Below are 10,284 nucleotides of genomic sequence, written 5' to 3' on the forward strand. Positions count from 1 at the left end.
GGCCATCTGGCCCTGGGGACACTGCTGGTCATCGCCACCAGCCCCTCTGCTTGGGGGGGAAAGGCTGGTCCCCCCCTAACCCTGTGCCTGCGGTGGTGCTGGGAGCTGCTGAGTCACAGCTCAGGGCTGCTCCTGGCACCAGTGTCACCAGCGTCACCGTGCCCGGGGTGCCAGCCAGCACCCCGCCGGGTGCCAGCCTCACTCTGTGCCCGGCACCGATCCCTGCGCCAAGGCTGTGCCTCAGTTTCCCCCCAGCATCCTTTGGCGCGCGGGGGTCTGGGCAGAGGGTGGCACATCCCCGACTGGGACAGGGTGTCCTGTCTGTCTGTCCGTCCCCAGCCCAAGAGGGGGGTCTCACCCCCCCACACTCATTGCCAAGGAGCCATCCTCACCCTCCTCGCCATCACCACGGAGACGAGAGGAGGAGAAGGGCCGTTCCCATGGCGACCACGCCGGCACCCATCCTGCATCCCTAGTGGTACCCAGGGTGGGGACACCAGGGTCACAACCCCCCTGTACATCAGTCATCACCACTCGCAGCTGCTTTCGGGAGGGCTCTGGTCACACCCAGGATGCTCAGCCCCCCTTTTTGGGGACAACCCCGACCCGCTTCATCCCTGTGCTCATCAATCCCACGTCGCCTGGGGAAACTGAGGCCGGGGGGGTGTAGATGTGTGTGTGTGTCCCCCACCGGAGCTGATGCAAGCGCATCTCCCGCGCCGCAGTGCCTGGCACACACCCCGCCGGGGAGACAGAAAAAATCCTGCTGACATCATCTGGGATGACGGGGCTGATCCCGCCGCCGGCCCCCCCGGCCCAGCCCCCCCGTTAACGCTCCGCGGCTCCGGGCGCAGCCGCTTTCGTCCCGCTCCAGCCGCGGCTGCCGGAGCGGCGGGGGGGGAACCGGGGGGGGCAGCGGCCGCCCAGGCCGGGCCCGGCCGGGCTGCTCTGCCAGCGCCATGCCGGGGACAGCGGTGACAAACCAGGGGCTGGAGAAGGAAAACGGGATTCCGGAGGGAGCGGAGGCAGGTGAGGCCGGGGGAGGTTCGGATGGAGGATGCGAGATGGAGCGGGAGGGATGCGGGATGCAGGGATGGAGGATGGAGGGATGCGCGGTGGAGGGTGGAGGCCGGAGGGCCGGAACGGGTTGAAAGGAGGACGCCGCACCGGCCGTGGTCGCAGGTAGCGCGGCCGCGGGGCTCCGGTCGCCCCGGTGCGAGGCAGGAGGTGACTTTGTGGACACCCCTATTGGGGACACTCGCCCCCCGCCGCGGTCCCCCACCCTGGGTTGTGCCCCCCGCATCCTGAGGCCCCGGTAGGAACGGGGTGGGGGGATGTGGGTATGTTTTGGACACCCCCTCCCCCTCTCCAAGCATCACCCCCCCGCCCGGGATCACCGGGTGGGGAAACTGAGGCACAGGGCGGTGCAGAGTCATGGCCCAAGGTCACCCTGCGCAGGTGTCCCCGAGGGCTCCCTGCCACCGCCCGAGGGGCTGGGGGCAGCCGGGACGTGCCGGGAGTGGCCCTGCTGTCCCCCCTCCCATGCCGGTGTCACCCCCTCCCCGTGCCTCAGTTTCCCCCCGGGGAGCCGGGTCTGGGGGTCTAGTGGCTGCGGCTCATCCAGAAATGGGGTGAGGGTTCGGTTTGTGCAAGGGGGGGGTCAGGGCCTTCCCCCCATCCCCAGGTGGGAGCTGCGGGACCCCAAAACAACCGGGGGGACGGATTGGGGGGGGTCCCAGCCTGGAAAGGCAGAGTTAAAGGGAGCCCAGCGACCCCCCCTCGCTGTGAGGCAGAACGAGGTCGCCCAACAGGGTGCTGAGGGGGGGGGGGGCACAGCCCCAGGGACCACCAAATTAACCCTTTAAAAGCCCCCAGTTCCCAGGGGAGACCTGAAACATTACCTCCCCCCACCCCGCATTTGGAAGGGGGACGAGACCCCCCCCCATGTTAAATACTCAGGTGAGGCCCCACCCCCTTCCCAGCAGCCTCTGCGGCCTTGCCCCACCCCCCCCCTGCATCCCCCCCACCCCTATTTAAAGCCCCCGGGGGGGCGGTGGGGCTCTGCTGGGTTTGGTGTTGGAAGCGGGTCCTGGTGGGTCCTGCCTCTTTCTGCCCCATGGACCTGCCCCTGGGGGGCCCAGGTAACGTGGGGGGTCCCCCAAGGAGGTTTTGGAGTGGGAAGGGGGCTGTATTCCCCCCCTAGTGTGGGTAATGAGGGGCTGAGACCCCCCCAGCTCTGTCTATGGGTGGCTACTGCAAGGGGGGCTTGGGCTTTGCTGTGGGGGGAGATGTGGGGGGTCACCCTTCTATAAGGGGGGACACCTGGGTCTATTCTGCCCCCCCTTAATGCAGCTGCATCTTTGTGCCCCCAGCGAGGGGCTGGAGGGGAGGGGGGTGTTAGTGTCACCCCTGGTGTCACTTAATCCTCTGGGGGGGTGTCACCCTATTTCCCCACCCTTTCTGGGGGGCTCTGGGCTGGCTGGGTGACATCCCCCTGGCTGTCCCCTCCCCACCATGGGGTGGCCCTGGGGGGCCCATGGCACTGAGGGGGGGTCTCCCCTCTCTCCGCAGCCCCCCCGGCAGCCGCGGTGCCCCCGCCGATGCCCGCCAAGGAGGAGGCTCGTCCGCAACCCGAGGGGGCCAGTTGTGACCCCGGCCCCCCCGCCGCCACCCCCCCCGGGGACCCCTGCAGGCCCCCCCCGCCCGCGGACCCCCTGGACACCCGCATCGTCATGGGCGAGGAGACGTGTCCCCCAAATGCCCCCGAGCTGCGGGGGGGGCCCCCCCCGCCCGCCGTGCCTTGTCCCTTCCCCGCTCCCACCAAAGACCCCCCGCCCCACCAAACGGCCGAACCCCCCCCAGGGAGACCCCCCGTCCCCCCAAACCTGGACCCCGACCTCTTCTTCACCGCCCCCTCCACCCCCGTGCGCATCGGGGGGTCCCGGCTGCCGCCCCCCCACGAAGAGCAGACGGACGGGGAGAGCGAGGGGCTGTGCTCCCCCCCCACGTCCCCGTCGGGCTCCTACATGACGGCCGAGGGGGGCAGCTGGGGCTCCTCGGGGACCGCCAGCACCTCCCCGTCCTGCTCCCCCAACCTGGCGGCCGAGGCCGAAGCCATGGCCATGGCGGCCGACGCCGACGTCATGGCCGCGCTGCCCCCCGGCTTGGATGAGCCCCCCGCCTTCACCCCGCCGTCTCCCGATGACGAGGACGACGGGCCCTTCGCCTCGCTGCGGGATGAGGAGGAGGAGGATGATGATGATGACGACGGGCAGACGCCGGAGGAGGATGAGGATGAGGAGTGGGGCGGCGAGGGGCTGATCCCGGCGGCGCTGCTGCCGTTCCGCGGCAGCCTGCTGTTCCAGGCCGAGGCGGTGGAGATCGCCCCACGGCTGCCCGGCGCGGCGCCCCTGCCCCTCCCCGGCCGGCACGACGACGGGGAGGATGAAGATGATGAGGAGGAAGAAGAAGAAGAAGAAGAAGGCGGCAGCACCTCGGCCTCCTTCCTGCGCTCGCTGTCCGAAACCTCCATCACCGAGGGGGTGGACGAGTCCTTCGCCTTCCGCGACGACACCTCGGCCTCCTCCGACTCGGCCGCGTACGACGGGGAGGAGGACGAGCGGCTGTACGGCACCGAGCGGCATGCCATGGGCGCCGACGGGGGCCACGCCGCCTCCTGCGGCCCTGGGGATGGAGGCATCGAGCTCCACCTTCACGCCGGCACCGCGCCGGAGGGGTCACCGCCGCACCGCCCCGGCGAGGAGCCGGCGGGGACCGAGGGACGCGGTGAGGGGGATTTCGGTGAGGGGGACAGCGGCGATGACACCGGTGGGAACCTTGGTGCCGAGCGGATGGAGCTGGGGACGCCGGAGCAGGACGGCAGCGAGACCCCCCCGGTGCCCTCTGCGGTGGAGCCGGATGGTGAGACCTTCGTCACCTCCTCCTCCTCCTCAGAGCTGGAGGCCTCAGCCCTGGAGCCCGATGTCCCAGGGGTTTGTCCCCTGCCCGAGCCCCCCCAGCTCCCGGAGGAGCCAGCGATGATGGTGAAGGATGATCCTGGTGTCCACCAGCCCCGTGGCCTCTGTGCCGGGGAGCACAGGGACCCCCCAGCTGATGGGCTGGCAGGGGACAGTGACATGGCACCGGCCAACGGGGAGCCCCAGGGTGGCCCTGGGAGTGATGGGGATGATGATGGTGACAGCGACCACGAGCCTGGCACGGTGAGAGCGGGGAGCGCCGAGCCAGCAGCCGCCGATGGCCACGATGAGCTGGACATGGTGGCCACTGACCCTGGCCCTGTGCCACTGGTGACACCCAGCCCACCGGACACCGTGACCACCAACCTGGTGCCGTTGGTGACACCCAGCCCACCGGACACCGTGACCACCGACCTGGTGCCGTTGGTGACACCCAGCCCACCGGACACCGTGACCACCGGCCTGGTGCCATCGGTGACACCCAGCCCACCGGACACCGTGACCACCGACCTGGTGCCGTTGGTGACACCCAGCCCACCGGACACCGTGACCACCGACCTGGTGCCGTTGGTGACACCCAGCCCACCGGACACCGTGACCACTGAGCCAGTGCCATCGGTGACACCCACCCTGCCAGATGCTGTGGCCACTGACCTGGTGCCATCAGTGACACCCAGCCCACCAGACACTGCGACCACTGAGCCAGTGTCATTGGTGACACCCACCCAGATAGATGCTGTGGCCACTGACCTGGTGCCGTCAGTGACACCCAGCCCACCAGACGAGCCCGACACCGTGGTCACTGACCCTGACCTGGTGACACCTGGCCTGTTGGACACTGTGGCCACTGACCCGGTGGCGTTGGTGACACCCAGCCCACCAGATGAGCCCGACACCATGGTCACCAACCCTGACCTGGTGACACCCAGCCCGTTGGACACTGTGGCCACTGACCCGGTGGCATTGGTGACACCCAGCCCACCAGATGAGCCCGACACCATGGTCACCAACCCTGACCTGGTGACATCCAGCCCGCCGGACACCGCAGCCACCAACTTGGCACCAGTGGTGACACCCAGCCTGCCAGATGAGCCGGACACTGTGGTCACTGCCCCCACACTGGTGACACCAGTGACATCCAGCCTGTTGGACACCACGACCACCAACCTGGTGCCACCAGTGACATCCAGCCCGTTGGACACTGCAGCCACCAACCTGGCACCATTGGTGACACCAAGCCCAGCAGATGAGCTGGACACTGTGGTCCCTGGCCCTGAGCTGGTTACATCAGTGACATCCAGTCTCTTGGACACTGTGGCCACCAACATGGTCACATCCAGCCCACCAGACACCATGGCCACCAGCCTGGTGACATCCGGCCCGTTGGACACTGTGACCACTGGCCAGGGGACATCCGGCCCATTGGATGCTGTGACCACTGACCAGGTGACATCTAGCCCATTGGACACCGTGGCCACCGACCTGGTGACATCTGGACCGTTGGACACAATGGCTACCAACCTGGTGACATCCAGCCCATTGGACGCTGTAGCCACCAACCTGGCGACATCCGGACCATTGGACACCATGGCCACCAACCTGGTGACATCCAGCCCATTGGACACTACAGCCGCTGGCCTGGCACAAGTGGTGACATCTGGTCTATTGGACGCCGTGGCCACTGACCTGGTGCTATCGATGACATCTGGCCCGTTGGACACCGTGGCCATGGACCTGGTGGCATCAGTGACATCCAGCCCATTGGACACCGTGGACCTGGTGACATCCAGCCCGTTGGACACCGTGGCCACCAATCTGGCACCATTGGTGACATCCAGCCGGCCAGACGAGCCGGGCACCGCGGTCACCGACCCTGACCCGCCATCGTTGGTGACATCCACATCAGATGAGCCGGATGCTGCCGCCACAGCCCCGGTGCCACCCGGTGTCACCACCGAGGATCCAGCACACGGGGTGACCTCGGATGGTGAGTCCCCGGAGCCACCCGCGTGTCCCACGCCCCAGGGGCCCCCGGTGGGTGTCACTGAAGCCCCCGAGGAGTGGGACGCGGCCACCGCCTCGTCCGAGGACTCGTCCCCGGAGCTGCTGGACACGTCGCGCTCCCGCACCGACTCCAGCTTCTTCACGGCGCCCGAGGACAGCGCGGGGGAGGCGCCGGGGCCCCCCCGGCCCCCCAACGAGGATGAGGAGGATGAAGGCGCCGGCGGGCGCTGCCTGGCCCTGTGCCCGCGCCCCCCGCCGCCCCCCGCGCCCCCCGCGCTCTTCACGGCCTCGGAGCGGGAGGTGTACGTGGGGACCCCCCCGCAGCCCCTCGAACTGCTCCAAACACCCGGTGCCTTGGTGGGGAGCGAGGGGGGGGCCCGGCAGCAGGTCAGCGCCATGTTACAGGGCTCCTTCGGGGACCTGCCGCCCCCCCGCCACCCCCACAGGGCTCCCCAGGTGCTGGCGGAGCCCCCGCAGGGTGATGGGGGGGTAGAGGAGCCCCCCCTGGCCCCCCAAAAACCCCCAAGCGCTGAACCACCAGCCCAGGCTGGGGACACTGATGCCAAAGTCCCGGGTGACAGTGGCCCCCCCAGTGAGGCCTTGGAGGAAGAAGAGGCCATGGAAGGGGCAGGATCGGGCCCCCAGCCCCCACTGGCCACCAACCAGGGTGGGGATGCTCAACCAGAGGCCCCCCCGGAGCCACCAGCCCCCCAGGAACCCCCCGTGCCCCCCAAAGTCAGCCAAGTGCCTCCTGTCGCCGCCGCCTCGTCACCGCTGTCACCCCCGTCGCCATCGGCACCGCGCCCGGCCCGCGGCCCCCCCGACACCTCAGGGCTCCCCCCCAGCCAAGAGCGGCCGGCTGTCCCGCCGCCCTCCAGGAAGCACCTCGAGGGTAAGAGACCCCCCTCAAAATCACACCCCACAGCCCCCAAATCACCGTGGGGTGGGGGGGACTTTGGGGGGACATCGCTGGTTCAGCCCCGCCACCATGGGGTGTCACAGGGCGGGTGGGACCTCCTGGTGGGTCCCCTTGGGGGTGACAGTGGTGACCGGCCTGGGTTTGACCCTGGGGGGGGATTTTTGGGGGGCACCACCAGCTCAGCCTCCCCCCCACACACACCATGGGGTATCGTGTGGGACCATCACTGGTGGGTGCTGGGGGGTCCCTTCTGGGGGGTCCCAGGTGGGTGACAGGGTGACCAGGTGGGATTCAACACTGCAGGGTGATTTTTGGGGGACATCTACTCATCCCCCCCACCATAGGGGCAGTCACCCACTGCTGGGTGCTGGGGGGTCCCTTCTGGGGGTCCCAGCTGGGATTCAACACTGCAGGGTGATTTGGGGGGGACATCTGCTCATCCCCCTCACCATAGGGGCAGTCACCAACTGCTGGGTGCTGGGGGGGGAGTCCAGGCTGGGTTGAACCCTGGGGATGATTTTGGGGGTCCCCACCATCTCAGTCCCCCATTGACCCCCGTGCAGCCCCCCAGCCCTCCCTGCAGAAGCCTGCGGAGCCGGGGGGCCGGCAGGCAGGGCCGGGCAGCCGGGGCGCCCCCCGGGGGTCCCCCCACTCGGACTCCAGCTCCTCCAGCGAGGGGGAGGCCCCGGCCCCCCCGCACCCCGAAATCCAGCGCCTGCGAGAAGCCGCCGGCATCGCCCTGCGCCCCGACAAGGCCCCCCCGGCCCCCCGGGGCTGCCAGGCCAACCACAAAGGTGAGAGAGGGACACACTTCCCCCAACCCCCCCCATGTGTTTTTGGGGGGCCCCTCTCAATCCCCCCTCTGCTTGGCCGCAGGGTCGTGTAACGAGTCTGAGAGTAACGACGAGTCCATCCCCGAGCTGGAGGAGCCCGAGGGCTCGGAGCCACCGGCACAGACACAGGTTGGGGGGTTATTTTTGAGCTGGGGGGGCAGTGGGGTGATGGGGACCCCCCCCAGGTCTCACCCCCCAATTTTGGGCAGGCGCCGCTCACCCACTCGCTGGGCACCGGGGAGGAGACGGTTAGCAAGGCCAAGCAGAGCCGCAGCGAGAAGAAGGCCAGGAAGGTGGGATGGGTCCCCCCCGGGGAAATGGGGGTCCCCTGTGGGAGTTGGGGGGCTCTGGAGGGGGCTTGGGGTCCCACATAAGGATTGGGGTGTCCCTGGGTGGTGCTGGGGGTCCCTGGGGAGGGACTGAGGGTCCCTAATAGGGATTGAGGGTCCCTGACTGGGGCTGGGGGCCTCTTGTGGGCATTGGGGGTCCTCAAGTGGGTCTAGGGGTCCCCCATAAGGATTGGGGGTCCCCTCTAGGGCTGGGGTTCCCTCATAGGGGTTGGGGGTCCCTGAGTGGTGCTGGAGGCCTCCAATGGGTGTTGGGGGTCCCTGACTGGGGCTGGGGGCCTCTCATGGGCATTGGGGGTCCCCAAGTGCGTCTGGGGGTCCCCCATAGGGCTGGGGGCTCCCTCGGGGGGGCTGGGGTTCCTTCATAGGGATTGGGGGTCCCTGAGCGGTATTGGGGGTCCCTGAGTGGGTCTGGGGGTCCCTCGTAGGGCTGGGGGGCTCCCTGGAGGGGGGACTGAGGGTACCCCCTAGGGATTGGAGCTCCTTGAATGAGGTTAGGGGTCCCCCATAAGGATTCAGGGTTGCTGAGCAGGTCTGGGGGTCCCCCATAGGGCTGGGGGTTCCCTGGGGGAGCTGAGGGCCCCCCATAAGTATTGGGTGTCCCTGAGCGGGTCTGTGGGTCCCCCATGGGCATCGGGGGTCCCTGGGGGATTCTGGGGATCCCCCATGGCATCTCCATCCCAGGGCTTGGGCGGTACGATGGGCTTGGCGGGGGTAGGTCTGAGGTTTTGGGGGTCTCTGGGTCATGCTGGGGTGTCCAAGCACTGGGGGGTGGGGGGGGTTGATGTGGGTCCCCTCTTTTTTGGGGGGCTCAGCCTAGCTGTGCTGGGCGATAATTGTCCCACATCCCTGGTTTTGACATCCCGGGGGTTTGGGGTGTTGTTTGGGGGTTGCACCCCCTGTTTGGCTGCTCTGGGTGTTGTGACCCCCGGGGGGGGACATGGGGTCACCCCTGTGTGTCCCCCCCAGGCCATGTCCAAGCTGGGGCTGCGGCAGATCCACGGCGTCACCCGCATCACCATCCGCAAGTCCAAGAACATCCTCTTCGTCATCACCAAACCCGACGTCTTCAAGAGCCCCGCGTCCGACATCTACATCGTCTTCGGGGAAGCCAAGGTGGGGGGACAACACACAGATTTGGGGTGGGGGGGGGTCCGTGGGGACAGGAGGGTGACCCGGTGTCCCCGCAGATCGAGGATTTGTCACAACAAGTGCACAAAGCGGCGGCGGAGAAGTTCAAGGTGCCGATGGAGCACTCGCCCCTCATCACCGAGACGGCGCCCACCCTCACCATCAAGGAGGAGAGCGAGGAGGAGGAGGAGGTGGGTGTCCCCCCACCCTGCGTGTCCCTGGGACACTGGGTGCCACGGGGGGGTGACAGCGATGTCCCCTCCCCTGGCAGGTGGACGAGACGGGGCTGGAGGTGCGGGACATCGAGCTGGTGATGGCCCAGGCCAACGTCTCGCGGCCCAAAGCCGTGCGGGCGCTTCGGCACAACAACAACGACATCGTCAACGCCATCATGGTGAGTCCCCCCCCCAACTCATGGTGACCCCCCCCAGAGCCCCTGGTGTGATCTAGGGGTGCACACCCCCCGTTTTGGGGTGCACCCTGACGCTCTGCTCTCTCTCGCAGGAGCTGACCATGTAGCGGCCGGGGGTGTCCTGGCCCCCCTCCCCATGTATAGATGCACAGTTACTCCCCCCACCCCAAAATCCTTCCCTTGGCCCCCCCCATTCTCCTCTTCCACGTCTGTAATGCTCAATAAACAGCCTCATGTATCACTTGATTGCACACGGGCTCTGCACATGGTGATTTTTTGGGGGGGCTCTGGGCTCCATATTCTGTTTCTTGGGGGGGTTTGGACCTCCCTAATTTCCAATAGTGATATTGGGGGGTGGGTGTCACTGTGATGGGGCTGCGGAGGCCCCGACTTGGAGGTTTTGGGGGGTGTGAGGGCTCGGCGATGCTCCCCAGGCTGTTGACCATCAGGACTTCACCCCCCCTGCATTGTTAATTTTGGGGTGTTTAACAAAGCTGGGCTTTAATAAACCCCAGTGGGAGTTTAGCAATGAGACAAACCACTGTTGGGTGCAGAATTATATTTACCAGTAACAAATAATCCGTACAGCAAACACAAACCCCCCCGCGTGTCCCCCGGCCCGGTGCCACCAGGGCTGGGGACACAGAGGTGGCAGAACCCC

General features: G+C 67.6%; 1 protein-coding gene across 1 annotated transcript; it reads left to right on the forward strand.

The window, feature by feature from the left end:
• Positions 1–959: 959 nt before the first annotated feature.
• LOC308053394 (uncharacterized protein) lies at positions 960–9,730 on the forward strand (the record flags this gene model as incomplete). The annotated part of the gene is made up of 10 exons (XM_080364244.1): positions 960–1,029; positions 2,572–4,043; positions 4,119–6,873; positions 7,464–7,694; positions 7,777–7,862; positions 7,943–8,026; positions 9,050–9,196; positions 9,271–9,402; positions 9,483–9,605; positions 9,716–9,730. The coding sequence occupies 10 exons, from the start codon at positions 960–962 to the stop codon at positions 9,728–9,730; spliced, it is 5,115 nt and encodes a 1,704-aa protein (XP_080220370.1).
• Between the last annotated feature and the right edge of the window lie 554 nt (positions 9,731–10,284).

Source organism: Nesoenas mayeri, assembly GCF_963082525.1.
Source record: "Nesoenas mayeri genome assembly, chromosome: 2".
Classification (NCBI taxonomy): Eukaryota; Metazoa; Chordata; class Aves; order Columbiformes; family Columbidae; genus Nesoenas; species Nesoenas mayeri.